At 41.6% G+C, this 18,724-nt stretch overlaps 1 protein-coding gene and 1 long non-coding RNA gene across 3 annotated transcripts in view; one reads left to right on the top strand and one right to left on the bottom strand.

The window, feature by feature from the left end:
• The window catches only part of GRID2 (glutamate ionotropic receptor delta type subunit 2), a 963,383-nt gene that overhangs the window by 78,456 nt on the left and 866,203 nt on the right, over positions 1-18,724 (bottom strand). For both annotated transcript variants that reach the window (XM_067557183.1, XM_067557186.1), the window contains one exon: positions 12,611-12,777. In XM_067557183.1, the coding sequence (XP_067413284.1) occupies positions 12,611-12,777 (167 nt within the window). The remainder of the gene's footprint in view (positions 1-12,610; positions 12,778-18,724) is intronic.
• Positions 10,522-11,092, top strand: LOC137159207 (uncharacterized). The gene is made up of 2 exons (XR_010921587.1): positions 10,522-10,585; positions 10,967-11,092. It is a non-coding gene; the product is annotated as an uncharacterized lncRNA (long non-coding RNA).

Here is an 18,724-nt window from a genome sequence, read left to right as displayed (position 1 = left end):
ATTTTTTGTTTTTTAGGGTTCTGGGGGGAGATAATTAGTTTTATTTCATTTTACTGTGAGAAGTCCTGAGGGGTTGTGTCAGGTCCTGCCCCTGGGTGGGCTGGAGGGCTTTGCAGAGTGAGTCCTTCCTGCACTCACCCAGCAGTGGCTGCTCCTGTCCCAAAGGCCCAGTTTTCCCCCTTCCCCGTCACCCTACTCCAAGGGCATTGTGACATCATGCATGGGGTTGCAGAGCCACTCAAGTCTGGCCCCGTCATGATGAGGTAGTCCAAATTTGAGGAGTGGTGTTGGGACCTTGGACATGGGTCACAGTGTCACTCCCTCAAATTTGTCCTGATCACCCCTGTCATAATGGAGGAATGGCCAGGACAAACTTGAGCAGCACTGTGACTCCATGCACCAGGTCATAATGCCTGGAGCAGGGAGCCGGCCCAGCTCTGTGCGAGAGGAATCACAAGTTGCTGCTGCTGTGGGGTAAGTTTTACACTTTGTTTTTACATTTTATTTCATGTTGTTTTGCATTTGCAAAACAAAAATACCCCACAGGACTCTAGCTCTGGGTTCAATCCCAGGCTTTGCCAGATTACTTGTGTGACCTTAATCTTTCTGTGCCTCCATCCCCAGATCTACAAAAAGGAAACAACAACAACGACAACAAAAGTATTATTCCTTTGTCTTGTCTATTGAGAGTGTAAGCTGTTTTGGGCAAGGATTGCTTCTTCCTATGTGTGCATATAGTGCCTAGTACAGGGGTGTCAAACTCATTTGCTATGGGGTGGGCCAGATTTGAATTAAATGTACTTCAAGTGGGCCATACATACCATAAATCGAAATGCTAGGCACAACCATTTTTATGTAGTATTATATTTTATTTGCTAGATATCAGCGATATAAAAAATGCAGTGAATTCACTTGTAGAACTACAACTATTTTACGATTAAAAGAATCGATCAATAATTAAGAATTATAGTACTGCGCGATGCCCCAAGACCGCACTGTCCCTCTCCTGCCTTTTGGAGCGCTGTGTCTTGTGCACACAGCGCTCCACGCACTGACTCTAGATACCCGCGGCGTTGTACCCTCTGGCAGCGGCAGTGCGCACCGCTGCGACATCTCACGGCAGTGAGCGATGCCACCAGAGAGTACGCCGCTGCAAGAAGTCGCGGCAGTGCACGCCGCCACCAAGGGCCAGACCAAAAAGGTTGGTGGGCCATATCTGGCCCGCGGGCTGGATCTTTGATACCTCTGGCCTACTACAGCGGGGCCTGATCTTGCTTGAGACCTCTAGCTGCTTCTACAAATAAGAATAGAGTTACTCCAATTTTGCATTGGTATAACTGAGAGCAGAATTTCAGGATGGGCAAATACCTAATGTAATTACTATAAATATTTAAAAATATATCCTTATATTGTGTACTGATGACTGGTAATTAGTTTATAAATTACCATAGGTACTTTACATGCAATAAAATTAAAAGTCCCTTTCTTATGATGAAGCTAATCTTGATTCTTAAATCTAAATGATGTCAAAGATGTATTTATAGGATTAAATCCTATAGTCAGTTTAACTTGTGTAAATCTGGAATAATTCCATGAGCTGAAGATCCATCACTAATTAACTAAAGTCCCCTAACAAGAAAATTTGCATAATATTAAAAACAACATACGGAGTCCACAGCCAGTTCTGGGCCCTGTTCTGCAGCCAGCCCCCACAAAAACCTCCAGTTACTCTCCAAGGAATACCACATACAAAATAGCTAAAGGAGCTAGACTCAAGAAAAGCCAAAGAGTTCGCAGTTGAGGAGGGAACTTCTAATACTTACTCACAAGGATGCAAAACACCCTTTTATTATTCTTCTGCCACCTTCTTCCTGGGTACTCAGGTTTAGGGGGTTTAATTCTTAACTGTGAATTTCCTCGCTTTTATGGTTCACACTAAATATCTTAGAGATTTTGTGATTTATACATAAAGCATCTTATCTGTGTTATGAGCTCTCTGTAAGTGTTTGACACTGTTACAGAAACCGAGGCTGTTGGTAGTGACACTTGGGAATTAGTGTCTGTAAGTTTGCAGACACTAACATGGTTTTGCCTTTTCATATTTGTTTCCAATTCAAACATTTGTGATTTGTGGGGAGCACCCCCGGTGTGTAGTAATTTATAATAGTATAATTTATTTCAATTTTAAGTGGCATATTTTCCTCTCTGCTGTGCAATTTGCCCATTCTCATTTTTCTAAATTGAAAATAGCAACAAATATAAAATCACAATACCAATTGCAATAAAAGAAAAGGGACTGTTTCCTGCCCAAACTGGTATGCTTCCTCAGGGCTTAATTCTGCAAGGTACAGAGCATTCTGGCCCCACCTAGCACAGCACTTAAGCTTGTGTCTAACTTTAAGCACGTGATTAAGCCTTGCTAATCAGGGTCACTGGAATTTAAAGTTAAGCACTAGGTTAAGTGCTTTTCTGGAGAGGGCTAGAATGCTCAGCAACTCTACAGTGGGCTGATTACCAAAATTCTTTCCAATGACGTGTCCATTAGAAGAACCTTTTAAAGTGCCTGATTACCAGAAAGTCTAAGAAATACTTCACTAGCTAGCTGATATGCCATGGGGCAGAGCAATTTCCACTACACTGGATAGCTACTTTAAAAAATTAATTACATTTTTCTTCATGAGTTTTTGAATTTCAGATGTTGGCTTTATAAACTTGCATTTTTTTGCTGTCCATTTAAAGTGTCCATTTATATTCATTTATTCTGTTTTATCTATTGTTTTATCAGGCAAATTCAATATTCTGGTTCTATATAAGCCATTTCCCTTACTCAGGAACTGCAGTCTGTAATAACAGCAATCAATGCAGTTCATTCTGACAAATATGTGTCAGAAAAAGACTGCTGTGACTTTGAAATATTGAAAGTGACTGATAACATAATATGCGAAGCAGAATAAATGCATACAAATGGAAGTTTTAGCTGTGCAGTCAAAGCATGAACTAAATACAGTGTCAGGGCGTTGCACTGAAAGCTCTATGTGCCAGCAGTTACAATGGCAAATTATTAAAGGCACTCTGCAAAGTGTTCTATGAATAAAGCGGTGAGTACAGTTTTGCTCGGCCGTATCATCCTTTTTTTGTGCCTGCACTTAGTCCTGAAGCAGAATGAAGTCATATTCAAGTGCAGACTGTGGGTGTGGAAAAGGCACTCCGTTTTTATAAAAGGAATCAGACTCAACACAGCTGGGAATAAGGCCCTGGTTTATACTGGGGACAAAATCATGTTGGCGAAACTGGGTTTAAGCCTGGTTTAAAACCAGTTAGGGCTAACATGATTTGTCTGGCACTAAAGCAGTGTATCAAAACACTGGTACAGATTAGGGCCAACAAATCCAGCCAGCTGATCCACAAGAGCAGGTCCTCACACCTTCGCTGAGTCCCACTGAAATTGTGAGAGCAGAGGTCTATGTGGGTAAATCTGAACACACTATCAGGGCCTATGTAGGGACTAAGATTTGAAAGTTTGGCTCTAAGCTACCCGAAATCAAACTTCTGTCCCAGTGAGAAATACAAAATGAGAAAAAAAGTCAGAGGGAAGCAACTTGCTGGAATTTTAGTTTTACTGTTATTTGAATTTACAACTGAGTACTTTTCAGGGATGGGTACGTAAATACTTTCAATGTAACATTATAATATGTGAGGAATACAATACAGTATACATTATTTTCATGCCCTTGGATGAGTACACAGCTACTTCTGAGTTCAGTGGGAACCGCATGTACATTTGAGGGCAAAATTTGGCCCTTTATATGTCAAAACTTAGTTGTTTAAGGCAAAAAAAAAAAAAAAAAGAGGGGGTGGGGGAAGGGAACGCTAATTAGCCAAACTAGTAAGAAATAGTTTAGTAAGCAATGTATACCATCAATTTTAACACAGGGAATAGAGTGTTCTTTGCAGTGGTTCACACATAATCAGTGGGGATTCAATCTGCATAACCAGTTTTGATTTTTATAACTGTGCATTAAGTGTTCATCATGAAAGTGAGGTGCTTAACTTGGACCATGCTCAGTGCAGGAAGGGGATGTACAAGCGTTCATACACAGCTCTTTCATTGCACCTCAGTTCCAACCTGCAGAATCCCTCTGACACTCTAGCCTGGGGCATCTATTGAACTAAAACTGCCAATCATGCTGAACTGAGGTAGTTGTTTTGTGATTTGTCTGTGACTGGCTCCCCTATAACGGCACACTGTGCATTAAGAAAGCTCCAGTGCCTTTCCAGGATCTTTTAACCTCTCTCCACCGCCACCAATTAATAGAAAAAGCAAAAAGCGGCATTAGACTTTTCGTTGCGTTTCTATTTGTGTTTCAGTTTATTTCAAATTTTATTATGTGTCTATTAAATTAAGCCCCACAAGCACTAGTACCATCCAACAGAGCACAGTGCATGAGGAACAAATTTAGTTTACTAACCCTTTGTCAGGGGGTCTGCTCACTGCTAGTGCACATCCTCCTGGTCATTCTAGGGAATTGCTGATTCCAGATCTGCCGCCTCCTTTCCACCACTCGTCACACGCTCTGTCTTCTCTTCCTAGCTCTCAGTAAGGCAAGATGCCCTATGTTCATGGCTTAGCCCTCTGGCCATGTCACATGTCCTCACCTTCCAGGGTATCAAAGTCTTTTCTTAAAAATGGGCTCAGACCATCTTCCCATTCACTGCCCAGCTGGCTGGAAGGGAAACCTGGGCCCACCATTTATCCCAGGTTCCATCTCAGGGACCTTCTTATCAGGAGCCAAGGTCCATTCCATTCTAGATCTTACTGCCTCCTCCCTGAGCCCTTCCTAGCCTTCTAGCTCTTCCACTTCTGCAGGTTTGCCCACCCCAAAATTCCTCCTCTGAGGAAATAACTGTAAGTTGCTTTAGTGCTGTAACCCCCCCAACATCCCTTCCTTCTCCCAGACAGTGACCCCAGACTACTTACTGTCTTTATATATCCAGCCCAGCCCAGCCCCTTCCTCCTCAGCTGGGCTCCCTCATTATTCAGTCAGGGGATTACTAAAGCCACCTGATCTCCCTCAGCTGTGGCCTATCTTGTTAACTGGCCCTTTCTTAGCCTCCATTAACCTCTTAAGGGCAAGTGTGTGGTGAACATCCCATTACACCCCTGTAAGAAAAGTGCGTTCTGCTGTACCACCTCCATACAGCAGGCAAGGTGCAGACAGATAAGAAGACAGACAACCCCTTTCTAGACAGTGCAGCACTCCCCAGGGCATTCCTCCTTGACTATCCAATGGGGTGGGATGTGGTGAGACACACCCTCCCTAGGATAGTGAAGGTCTGAATTCGGAATAACAATTATTATGGGGAGGTTATTAGTTTTGGTAATAAGGCATTATGGGGAGTATTGGTTTAACTTGTAAGATACCGGCTGTATTGTAAACTTGCAGGTCAGAGGGTTCTCTATAAGGAAGAGAAGGAGGACACTTGGGTGGAAAGGTGGGAAGAGGACGATGGATTGCTTGAGGTGGGGCTGTAAGGGGCACAACACTATTTTTTTTGCTGGTTAGGTATTTTATTGGGATAAGGCTATAAGATTTTCTCATAGTTCCACTTCTGATCCTGTGCCACTGGCACAGAGACTAAGTATACGGCAGGGATTCTCAAACTTTTTTTCTGGGACCCCTTTTGAAAATATTTCAGGCTGTGATGATCCCCCCCTTTCCCCATGCTGTACCACCCTTATTTCTGCACTGCTGTTGGGGATGGCACTGCCTTCAGAGCATCCAGACAGCAGCCGCTGCTCTCTGGCTACCAAGCTCTGAAGGGCTCTGGCTGTCAGCCATGCAAGGGGCTGATAGTTGCAGCCACAGAACATGCAGGGGCTGATAGCTCGTGCTCCCCCACCTCTCTAAATAACCTCACGATCCCTTGAGGGGTCCTGACCCTCAATTTGAGAACCCCTGGTATACAGAATATAGCAACCCTCCATTTCATCTAGGGTCAGAGGTCTGCTGGAACAGCATGGAGAGAGGGTGGCATTTTCAGAGGTGGAGACTTTAATTGGAGTTTATCTGGAAGGTTTCATATAAAACACATCACCCAGTACAGGGCAGAGACTTTCTGGGACCTATAAGTTTACTGAAGTGATAAAAATGACAGAAGAGAGAGCCAGGCTGCTGTGAGCACAGCTAAAAGCTACAGCCGACATGCTAGGAAGCATGCTGCGCATACAAGCGTGGTTCTCTCCTTTGCGTCTGAAGTTTCTATTCTTGAAAGCTTGATGAATGAGGTACATGATACAAAGCTTTCAGCTGGCAGCAGGAAAATCACAACCAGCCTCTACTTCTTTTTCTTATAATTATTAAAAAAAAAAAAAAGACACACACACACACACACACACACACACACACACACACACACACACACACACACACACACACACACACACACACACACACACACACACACACACACACACACACACACACACACACACACACACACACACACACACGGTTCCCTTTCTGAGCCATCATGAACTTTTGTCATTTCTGGTAAGCTGTATGCAAGGTTTCCAAAGAAGCAGTATTGAAGCTACAGGTGTCAGTGACTTCTCTGAAGTCATTAGTATAATGTATGCAATTGTTATGATCATGTTGTCTGTGCACACAACTTTAAGTGTCCAGAAGTTTGTTGTCCGCTGAGGTATTTGCCATTCTGTAAAGCACAGCTGGTCCTGCATGCTACATTGTGCTCTCTGAGGGTGACTTTACCTTTGTTCACAAATTGTTTCCTTTCGTCTAAAAGTTATTTAGACAAAAAGCACATAGTTGCTTATTGTGTATGAAAAATACAAAACAAATGTGGCTAGATTTTCAAAGGTACTGAGCACTGACAGCACCCAATTACTTCAGTGAAAGTCAGGCCACTAGCCTCTGAAGCTTATAAAATTTATCTTTTCTCTCTCTAGCAACATGTATGGTTTGGATCCTAACGCAGAATTGAAGAGTTTCAATTTAATACAAAAAGTGGAGATGCGAATGATATCAGGACTCCTTGCTGTCGCGTTATTTTTGACCTACAATACATACCACATGCTCAGAACTGAGCAATTGCTGTAGCACCATGGGAAATGTAGACTTCTTTGGCATATCCTGATAGAATTTACAATTATTTTTATACCTCTCAGGAGTACAATGGAGGATTTAAGACTTAGGACTGAAGAGAGTTCTTAATAGGTGTCACATTGTGTGTCGGCACAGTTCCTACTGAACGAAGGGATGCATCCTCTTGGAACTCTCCTGTAGCATTCAGTAGTTCCTAATATTAAAGCCCCTGTCATTACTTTAAAAAAGAACTCTAGTGTGCTTGCCCACAGGGCTGCTAGTGAACAGAAGGTAATCTATTAATGGCAAAAAAGTGGGGTATTCTAGCCCCATTTGATGAGCACATCGATTTGTTGTCTAACGGCATGGAGAGGTGTATTTGTCAAAATCTGCCAAGTGATTATAAAGCCATTGAGACAAGCTGAAAGGTACGTTATTCAAGTGTTTCCTAGAAAGATTTCAATATTATTTTGATACAATTACGGTGTATCTGAATTCTAGATGGAATGGAAGCAACTGATTTTAGAGATACAATTCTACAGATAGCCATTGTGACAATTGTCTGGGAGCCTGAGTGGTCACTGACATGTGAATACAGCTAAAAGCCAGTCCCATTCAATATTTTGAAGGCTCATGGTTCATTATCTTTGTTTCAGCTTAGTATAGCTTAGTACAAAAATCTATATACAGAGAGTTTAAAGACCAGCTGCTTCTTTTCCTAAAACTTGAAGTTTTTTGCCCGTTTATTTTAATAAATACCCACAAAAAACTTATTTGAAGACGTTTTGATATTGCACTTAGAGCAGAACTACTATTCTCATTTACTGTTTGCAATTGTTCTGAAAGGCAAAAACCTTTTTTTTTTTCATCCCAAAATTCTTACATCTGCAGAGTTTTGAAAGAAAATCTTGTATTTGGTTTTACTCTTCCTTTATATTTAACCTGTTTTAAAAAAAAAGTTGAAGAAGCTATTGTATATGAAGGTTCCAGAATGTGTGTTAAATTACTGTATCCTCTGCCTGGCCTTGCCTATATACAAACTTGCACTGTGTTATTTTAAACTGATTTAGTTAAATGAGGGCAAACTTCTGTGTGGACACACTTATATCAATAGAAAACTAATGATACAAGGTTAGCTTGTGCCTGTACATTGATGGATATTAAGCTAAACTGACGTAAGTGCATCCACATGGAATTTTGAACTGATTTAACTAAACCAATTTAAAAATCACACCTTCAGTTAAACAGCTGCATCTGTGTGTGTAGACCAAGTCTTAACCTGATATGAATGTGTCCCCACAGGGACTCTCTTCTCACTTACAGTGTCACTGTGTTATTGTTTGGGGGCTGTCCCAAGCTTCTTTTGGTCTCAATCAAGCCATTCGATGCAAGACACTATATGAAGGGACCACAACTTGAGGCTTGACTATTACAGGAAGTTACATCAGAAAATGTTATTTTGTGTGAAAGAATCTGAGACGAAGTGTTGGCAGCTCTAAATGAGAAATGCATCAGACCTGCTATCAATTAACCTTACTATGTAAAAACTTAAGTGAATACTGGGAGGGGAAGGGGAACTGGCTCTGAGAATGATTCTGTTCTAGACAACAGAGATTAGAATAATTCACAAAGCAGGCACAGGTCATTACATTCCCCCAAAGGTTTTAACATTCTCCATGTGTTCTACCCTGTGCACACCCTGGAGAAGAGCATGTCAGCACACCCTACATGTCTGAAAGTTACCACAGTCTCCCTTTTGTCTTCATATACCCAGCTGTGAATCATGATCTACAGCTCTTGAGAACAGAAGGTGAGTGGTCATTATCTGGGCTCTTGGGTACATGGGGATCTTATTCTTTCTCCCTTGCTACTGGGAATTGCCTATGCTGGGTGTTTCCTGTTCTGAAGCGGGAACCATGCTGATGCTGCTCATGCTCCCTGGGTTGAGATCAGGTTTTTTTTATAACCTTGCAAGACCTTTTACAGCTGCACCCTAAGGATTCAACACTGTGCCACTGATGGTGCTATACAGGAATTGGATATTTCATAGAAGCAAAGATCTGCATTTTCACATAAATATGATTAGCCCAGGAGAGAGTAGGAAATGCCAATACGTTTCAAATGGATCCCCTGTAACATTAAGGAATTTGAAATATTCATGTGAACATTTGCTAATCCCACCCCAGCAAAATTTATTTACTTCTATTTAGAAGGCGGACTGCTGCAACTCATCCTTCCCATTAGAAAGAGAAGCAAGGGTGATTTGTAAAATCCTCATGATAGTAGTCATGAAAAATATCACTAAGAGAGCTTTGAAAAACCTGCCCTGTAAGCAAGCTCTCTCTTCTAGGTGTCTGTTTCTTAAGTACCGTTCCACAGGTTCAAAAGCTTAAATTTAAATTTGCAGGAGTAATTAACAGTGGAAAATAAGAGGATCTAAGATGGAGCCTTTGCCTCTTAATGGCCCCTTGTGGTAGGATAGGGAACTAGGCCACTTTACTCTGTCCCCTTTATGCTACCACTTTTAATTCTGTGTTTGTCAAGTCCTTGTTGTGACTTAGCCATCTGGCCGGCTTAATCATTACCTCTTCCCAGGGCTCTAGTGAGACAGACAAACCCAGGTCCTCTGGGTTTAAAGCCTTTATCTCCAGAGTCCTTGGCAGGAGTAAGTAGGGGAACCCAGCCCCACCCATTTCACTTGGTTCCAACTCAGGGCCCTTGATTGGAACAGCCAGAACCAATCCTCCTCAGTCCCCAGGCTGCTCCCTGAGCTACTTCCTACCTCTCCCTCTTTGTAGGCTTCCCCAGCCCCTTGCCCTGCTTCTTCCTCTTGCAAATATTGGCTTCTCTGAGCTTCTCCTATCTGCTGGGAAAAGTCTTCTCTTTGCAATCGGCACACTGAGCTAGCCTTTCATCATGCCCAGGGGCTTCCCTGCCTAATTAACTGCCTCCCAGTTGATCTCTGAGTTAACTTCTTCCAGGTGAACCTGAGCTGCCTCATTTCCCCTTGTGGAGCCTGTCAGAGGTAGGCTGGGTCCTTGACCCCTGGAGGGCCAGCATAACAAAGAAATACATTATTTAAAAAGGGAGTTCACAGATGTTTTCAGAGTATATATGTATTTAACTCTCCAAATTCTTCACCAGCACGGCCCTGCAGACCCTTTCTGGCCCACCTAAGTGCATGGGGCCATGTCCCTTCTGGTCAGTCATCAGTCCTATTAAGATAATCTGTTCTTTGCTCATTAGGGCTAAAATTGCATAATTGCCAGTTCAGATTCTAGAGATCTCACAAATTATCCACCCACTTACTCTCCTATGCAGTATTAGAGCAGGGAACTGAAAATCAAGAATCCTGGGTTCTTTCTGCTTACACATACCTTCAAAATATAATATATTTTGAAATGCTGCAATTCTGTGACAAAATCAGATTGTACCTTACTTAGAACTGTCAGACCTGCACTATATCAATGCTTCGGAAGAAGGTATACCCTGGGAACTAATCAGCCTTGCAAATATATCCCCTGCTAATATAACTTGCAGATGCTATTATTGTATCAATAACCAAATTATAGTTACTAGTAATAAAATAATGACAATAATACTAATATTTTGCACATATATATCACTCTTCATCTGCAGATATCAAAACCTTATTGCAAAGAGCTGGGGGGAAAATCCTGGCCTCACTGAAGTTAATGGCAACATTCCTAGTGACTTCAATGGGGCCAGGATTTCATTCTTGGTCTCCAGCTTCTCTGTATTTCCAGTTCTTAAAAATGAAATTCATGTAGATAATGCTGAGAACAAGATGACTTAAGACCCCGAATGACACCTGATCACGTCACTTTTCCCTCTCTTTGTAGATGTTCCAGAGCTTAGATGGCTGGAAGCTTTCCTTAGAAAGATAAGAGGAAGGATTTTGCTTGCTTATTTTGTATACTGTGCATCAAGCAAACAAAGCTACAGTCTCAGATATTTTCTGCTGAGCATACGTAATCATGTTCAGTGGGAGTTTCAATATTTTTTATGAGCAACTCCCCGTAATGTTAATATATATACAAAATCAAATATATAAATCAATGCATTTAACTTCATCACTTCTGGAAAAATTTAGATTTTTATTAAAGTTTATCTCAGAGCACAAAAACAAGGTAAATAGTTCACAGTCAGTAATATATTCAGTGAATTATTTAGTCCCTTTCTACTCATAATATATCTGTGAGCAGAAAATGATTTCCTTGAATTTACCTATTATTTGATGTAATTCAAGGACTACCTTTTGGAATATTTTACTCTATTGAACAAATATTTAAAAATCAAGCTGTGCTGCTTAATTGTAACTGGTCAGATAAGTCACATAGCATTATTTCTGATTTTCTGTTCCCTATGATAATGAATGCACAAGCATTTCTGGCACAAGATTATAACTTTGAAATTTGCTTTCTGCAGATATCTGTGCCAGTATCTGAATCGCCTGAATGTTCTCAGAAAGTGAACAGAAGGGGCACTAGCCTGAATGAAACATATTCATATGACATAATGAAGGATATTCAATATGACAGCCACACCAAAAAAATTCCAACAAAGCAAGTGTGAAATTTTGTTACATGCCTTAAGCACAAATTATTAGCAATAGGGTTGGGAGAAAAGGTTCAGAATAAGAGACATCATATAATTCATCCCAGACCTTCATCCAAAATTCAAACTGGATACAAAATAAAGATTTTCAGTGGTTTGGAAAAGTATGTTTGTTTGTTATTGTTGGATATTTTTTTCCATTTCACATACATCTGCAATTTTGAGTTATGCTGAATGCTGAGATAGCACAAAAAAGAAATTCTGTTGGCATTTCTAGTTCTACCAAAAGCAATAGGTACCAGAAATTTCACTAGAAATCTCACTTTTGCAGCTACAAAAGGCTGATTAAGCTTTGGATACATTTGGATAAATTTGAAATTTCTTACATTATCTTCTCTCCTTAAAAAAGGCTTTTATCGTTTGTCATAGGGTGCGGGTGGGGCGGTCATATTCTCACAAGCATTGAGAGTGGGACCTCACTATCCACAAAACATAGGTTTCACAAACCATTTTGTCTGCCAGTAAAGTTCAGTGAAGCTCACTAATGTTTCTCAATAGGGGTGACAGCAACTGAAGCAAAACCAAGTTTTTTAATGGGACTGCTAGAGGAATGAATAATCAACTTCAGCACACAAAAATGCCAGAATATGCAACTGCTGCTTACCTGCTTCAATGACATGTTTGATGATATAAGATCAGGTGACACTAGTGTGTGTTTTCATTCCTTTCTTTTTGCTTTTTTGTTACATTTTTTTGTTTTTACATACATTCCCAAATAAGTGAATGCATATGTACAAAATCAAGGAGCGGACAGCAACAGCTACAACAACAAGAAGTTTTTCTCCCAAAGTAAACCCAATTAGAAATTAGGCTCTGGAGCTGAGAGATATCTTCCCTTAATCCTTATTCCATCCTCTCCTGAACCTTACCTTTGCGAGAAGACGTCTCTGTAGGGGCTGCCATGCTGAAGTGCAATTCCATATCCCCTGTCCGCAACAGTATTCCCAACCGTGTAAAAGGAGCAGTCTGGGTCATTGATGGCCACATATTCCAGTACTGCTGCATCCCATACAAAGGCATAGTTCCCATATTTCACCTGTTGCAAACAGAAGAAGAGCATAAGGCTGCAGCTTGTCAACTCCAAAACAAGGTAGTTGTGACCAAAACTTGTTACCATCTGAAGCCTGTTTGGTTAAAAAAAAAAGTGAGGCTTCAGTTCAGTTCCCAGCAGATAAGTATCCATATCCCAAAAATCACTGCTACAACTGATGCTAGTTGGTACTTTTGTTTGTAGACTTAGCAGAGATGCTAGGAATTGATTGTGAATTGAAAACAATTTGCACTCAGGGATGAGGCATGCGGGTGGAGGAGTTGGGATAAGCTTGTATTGTTCCTGTTCACTATATAAATAGAGGACTTCAGTCCCCAGGGCTATCCATCGGGCACCTTTCACAAGTGATAAATTCACACAATGTGGATGTGTAAGAGAGAGAGAATTAATGCAGTGAATATTTTATTCCCTTCACACTTTTGACCAATCCTTCGGTACTGGTGAAAGGATGATTTTATGGTTAAGGCAATGGATTGAGATGGAGGTGATCTAGCACAATCCCAGCTCTGCCACAGACTCCATGTGTGGTCTTGGACATGTCACTTAGTGACAGATTTTCAAAACCACACTATTCTCATTTAGGCACCGACATGAATTGGCCAGATTTTCAAAAGTCCTTAATGGGAGATTTTGAAAATCTGGCCATTTATCTGTATCTTAATTTCACAGCTTGTAAAATGAGAACAGTAGTCACTGCCTCAGAAGGATACCATGAGAATATATTTATTAATATTTGTGAGGTGATCAGAGGCTGTGGTGATCAGAGCCAGATAAGTACCTAGAAAGAAAATTTGCTTCAATGACCCTAAATACAAGACTCTTTTCAAGAGAAGCATTGATCTATTGATAGAGTTCCCCTGCATTTAAAAAAACAGTAGGAGCTCTGTTTCATTGTCAAGGCCAACCATGAATGGCATATCACAATGCCATTCCAATGACAGCTCCACTTAGACCACACTAATGGAAAGATTTCTTCCTTAAATTATACTAATGAAAAATTATATGCCTTGGCCACCCTGCTGTCAAATCTGCTAGGCTGCAGGCAAAACTTATGTGGGCAGTTCATGCAACCTATTTTTCTAATGATTGCAGCTGTGTTAACATAGCTTTTTTGGTCAGCGCTTTAGCCATACAAGCAATTAAATGACTGTGATTCTGAAGATTATCTTATCTTTCAGGGAGATGGAGCTCTCAGAAGTATCCTTGATTAGCCCTAGTGTTTCTGGCATTACTTTATGCAGTTTTGTTGTCTGTGTGAAGCACTTTGGCAAGTGTATGGGAATCACCACAATTGTGACTGAATCTGCAAACTGTATTTGCCATCCAGACACAAACCTTTGTCAATCTGCCAGTATATATCACTCCTCACACCAGCAGCATTATTAATACCATGTGGCCCACTTGTCCAGAATCTAAATGGCACTGGCATGTATAATATAATTACCGTTATATCTACCAGCATAGCCACGTCCTATGTTAAATCACATACAAATAATCTATGTTAAAAGAACATTACTAAGATTACAAAGTCAAACACTCAGAATTTAGGAAATGCCAGACATATGGTTGCCTTGTTTTTGTGTGTAATCTCCTAGCTTTTTAAAAAAAGCAAACTGAAAAAAACTCCAGAAATTCCATCATGTGGCATCATATTGACACCCACATGTTTCATTAGCATGGTTGCAATCTTTAGATATATTGTACTGACCTCTGCCACTTCAGCTAAAGGAGAAACTGATAGCAGTAATAGATTGTCATCCTCTATGTGGGTCAATGCTAGAGGAAGATGAGACATGCACTTGCCTAGGGGGTTTCACAGATATTTGATGAGGAATGATTCTTTGACGGGGTCAACAAGCATGTGGACAAGGGTGATCCAGGGTATATAGTGTACTTGGATTTTCAGAAAGCCTTTGACAAGGTCCCTCACCAAGACTCTTAAGCAAAGTAAGTGGTCACGGGATAAGAGGGAAGGTCCCCTCCTGGATCAGTAACTGGTTAAAAGATGGGAAACAAAGGGTAGGAATAAATAGTAAGTTTTCAGAGAGGTAAATAGTGGTGTCCCCCTGGGCTCTGTACTGGGACCAGTACAGTTCAATGTATTCATAAATGATCTGGAAAAAGGAATAAACAGTGAGGTAGCAAAATTTGCAGATGATATAAAACTACTCAAGATAATTAAGTCCAAAGCAGACTGCGAAGAATTACAAAGGGATCTCACAAAACTGGGCAACAAAGTGGCAGATGAAATTCAATGTTGATAAATGCAAAGTAATGCACATTGGAAAACATAATCCAAACTATACATATAAAATGATGGGATCTAAGTTAGTTGTTACCATTCAAGAAAGCAATCTTGGAGTTATTGTGGATAGTTCTCTGGAAACATCCACTCAATGTGCAGCGGTAGTAAAAAAAAGCTAACAGAATGTTGAGAATCATTAGGAAAGGGATAGATAATAGGACAGAAAATATCGTATTGCCTCTTTACAAATCCATGGTACGCCCACATCATGAATACTACATGCAGATCTGGTCTCAAAAAAAAAAATATATCAGAATTGGAAAAAGTACAGAAAAGGGCAACTAAAATGACTGGGGAATATGGAAAAGAGGAGAGATTAACAAGACTGGGACTTTTCAGCTTGGAAAAGAAATGACTAAGGAGGGACATTATAGAAGTCTATACAATCATGATTGGTGTCAAGAAAATAAAAAAAAGGAGTGTTATTTACTCCTCCTCATAACACAAAAACTAGGGGTCACCAAATGAAATTAATGCGCAGCAGGTTTAAAACGAACAAAAGGAAGTATTTCTTTACACAACACACAGTCAACCTGTGGAACTCCTTGCCAGAGGGTGCTGTGAAGACCAAGACTATAACTGGGTTAAAAAAAGAACTAGGTAAGTTACTGTAGGATAGGTCCATCAATAGCTATTAGCCAGGATAGGCAGTGATTGCTGTTTGCCAGAGGCTGGAAATGGCCTACGGGATGGATCACTTGGTGATTACCTATTCTATTCATTCCCTCTGAAGTACCTGGCATTGGCCACTGTTGGAAGACAGAATATTGGGCTAGATGGACCATTGGTCTGACCCAGTATGCCGTTCTTAAACTCAGAAATCTTGGGTTCCATTTCAAGGTACAGAAGGGACTGTGCTCTAGTGCAGAGTTTCTCCACTCGTGAATCATGATTTAAAACTTGGTCACCAGAATATGTCAAAGGATCACAGAGCTGATTGGGTCAGCTTCCCACTCCAGGAAATGTGACCTGGTGCATGAGATCGCAGTGTTGCTCAGGTTTGTCCCAGCCACCCTTACATCACGATGGCACAGGGCTGGCTGGGCCAAATTTGAGCGAGTGGTGCTGCTATCTTATGCGCCAAGTCACAATACAATACAAATTTGACCTGGCCAGCCCCCCATTAGACCAACCCCCCTGGAGTGAGAAGACTGGAGGTAGTGGTTGGTGTTATACTCCTGGGACGATATGCAGAACTGCTGGGGTACTGCCTGGTAGCTGGGATACCACTGAGCTCCCTGTCTGACCAGCTTGGGCTCCCTCTCACACAGTGATGCTGTGACAAGCCACAAACCTCTAACAGATGCTGCACTTATACTGCCCTCCACAGGCAGGGACCACACCCAGCTCAGTTCAATGAATACTTTCCAGCAACTCAGGAACCAACAATAGAGATGCTCCAGCTGGCTCCCCAGCCCAAGACCACATGACTACACCGTCTAGCCTAGTCAAAAAGCCTGACCAGTGAAAATCATTATCCAGTCTGTCCTTCCCTTGTGAAAAGAATGTGCACCAGCTTTTGTTAGTGAGCAGGGTTTGTCTAAACACTTTACTCAAAAACACACTGGTGAAGATGAAACATTAAACAAGTATATTAACTACAGAAAAATAGATTTTAAGTGATTATAAAAGTGGCAAATGTAAAGAGATTAAAAGTAGTTACCAAATGAAATAAACATAAGATTGCAGTCTAAGTTCTACACATTAACAATATTTGAATGAGCAATGTCTCACTCTTGTTAGCTGGTACAAGCAGTTTCTTAAACGCAGGCTGGACAACCTTCCCTGCCTTAGACTCCCATCCCCTTTCAAAGTCCTTTTGTCTCCAGATGATCCTTCAAGTGTTGTGTTGGGGAGAGAGAGAAGCCCAATGATGATATCACATCACTACTAGAACAGTCCATGCATGTGACATGGCAGCTGCTTCTCATTGGTCAAGCAACCCCACTGCGAATGTGCTTCCGACACTGAAGCCTCACAGTAAACAATCCCCAATAGTGGAATCTTTCCTTGTTGGGCTGTTAGCACATCTGGCCACTTCACTGTTGTACCTGAAAAGCTGGTTTAGGTGGTTCTTACCTCACAACATGTTCTAGTGGCATTTACAACAATATTTTATAACTTCACATACTATGGTAGCACATACAATCCAACAGGATATTAATGTTTAGCAGATCAAGATTTTTAAAATAATACCAAACAAGGAACACTTTGTAAAGAACATGTAGTAAAGTTATATGACATTGGGGAATATGGGGTTTTTGGGGTGTTGTTTTCAGACACAGGGAATACAGTTCCCCAGTAAGTACTGGCTCCCATACATATCCTCTGCCATGCAGCTGGGTGACACTCTGCATTCCATGCCCCGTCGTACCCCCTAACCTGGGCCCCTTAATGTACTCCACTGCCACAGCTGTGTGACTTCCCCTCTGTCATACTATCCATCCTGGCTCCCCAGTCCCTCCGATCTCCCCCCCCCCCCCCCATTGCAACTCCCAGTTCTTTCTGCCCCCATATCCATTCTCCGGCCTCCCACTTCCCTCCCACAACCCTTTGTCCTCCAGTTTGTTCCCTAGCAGCCCTCAAGCCATCATCTGCTTCCTCACTACACCCCCATACCTCCCACCCTTCACCCTCTGTCCCCCATGGGCTGTTGGAGCACTACGTGTTTTTGGGGAGTGACTTGGCTCACAACCCCTCCCCCGCAGTTGCCATTGGGTTCATCAAACTGTTCACATTTGGCCTTAGCATCTGGAATCTTAGCTCTGGGCCCCCATCCCCCCCCCTCCAATGGACACCTATAATGATGTCTCACATCAGGTGTGGGGGCTTCTCAGAGATTTCTGGATCACGACAGTCCAAATGGGTCCTGAGCCCAAAAAGGTTGAGAACCACTTCTTTAGTGGATACAAATACTTCTCCCCATATCACCAAGCTTGACTGATTCTGTCTCATTACTTCCCAACCTGGTCCTAATTTCTTCCCCATTTCTGGATCTTTTCTCCCAGTCTCCTCACCTCGCTAGTTCCAGTCTCTACTCCTCAGGCTTCTCATTCCAGTTCTGGTCTCCTCGTACAGAGGTTGTCTTCCTGAAATGTATATGTGCACCACTTTCCTCAACTGGATGGAATGTCAGACTTGCTCAAATGTGTGTGATTATGTTCTCCATGAGTGGTTAAATACAACACAAAGTACAGATCCGTCTTCTCTAAACTGCATGTGATTCTGTCACCCTCTAATTGCTGCAGCCTATAAGCCATAAAAGTACTTCCCTGGAATGAACTGTTTCATGAGTTATTATTGGAATTTTTCAAGGAATGCTGAACCGATATTCAGGTCCAAAAAATGCTAAACCACATTTGTAGATTAGGGGTAAAGGCATTGCCAGCAATTGTTCTTGTGCTCCCTATTTCTCTTGTGGAGTTTGGGTTCATTGTCTTTTCTCTCATTGGTCATATCCTCCAGCTGCCTCCCTGCCACCTTCCAGTGATGATACCACCACCAAAAGCTGCAAGTTCAGTAGTTGTTTCAAACAACTCATCCATCAAGAGGATCACCTGATGAGATCCTAGAGCCAGGTGGGAAATGGTTTTCTTATCTTGTGAAAATTTGAGATTTAGAATAGTA

Source organism: Emydura macquarii, unplaced genomic scaffold (assembly GCF_026122565.2).
Source record: "Emydura macquarii macquarii isolate MOO-44397 ecotype Brisbane River unplaced genomic scaffold, CSIRO-AGI_Emac_v2 contig_1790, whole genome shotgun sequence".
In the NCBI taxonomy this organism is placed as follows: Eukaryota; Metazoa; Chordata; order Testudines; family Chelidae; genus Emydura; species Emydura macquarii.
The sequence above is the reverse complement of the archived record's forward strand: the minus strand, read 5'-3'. Positions and strand labels throughout refer to the sequence as shown.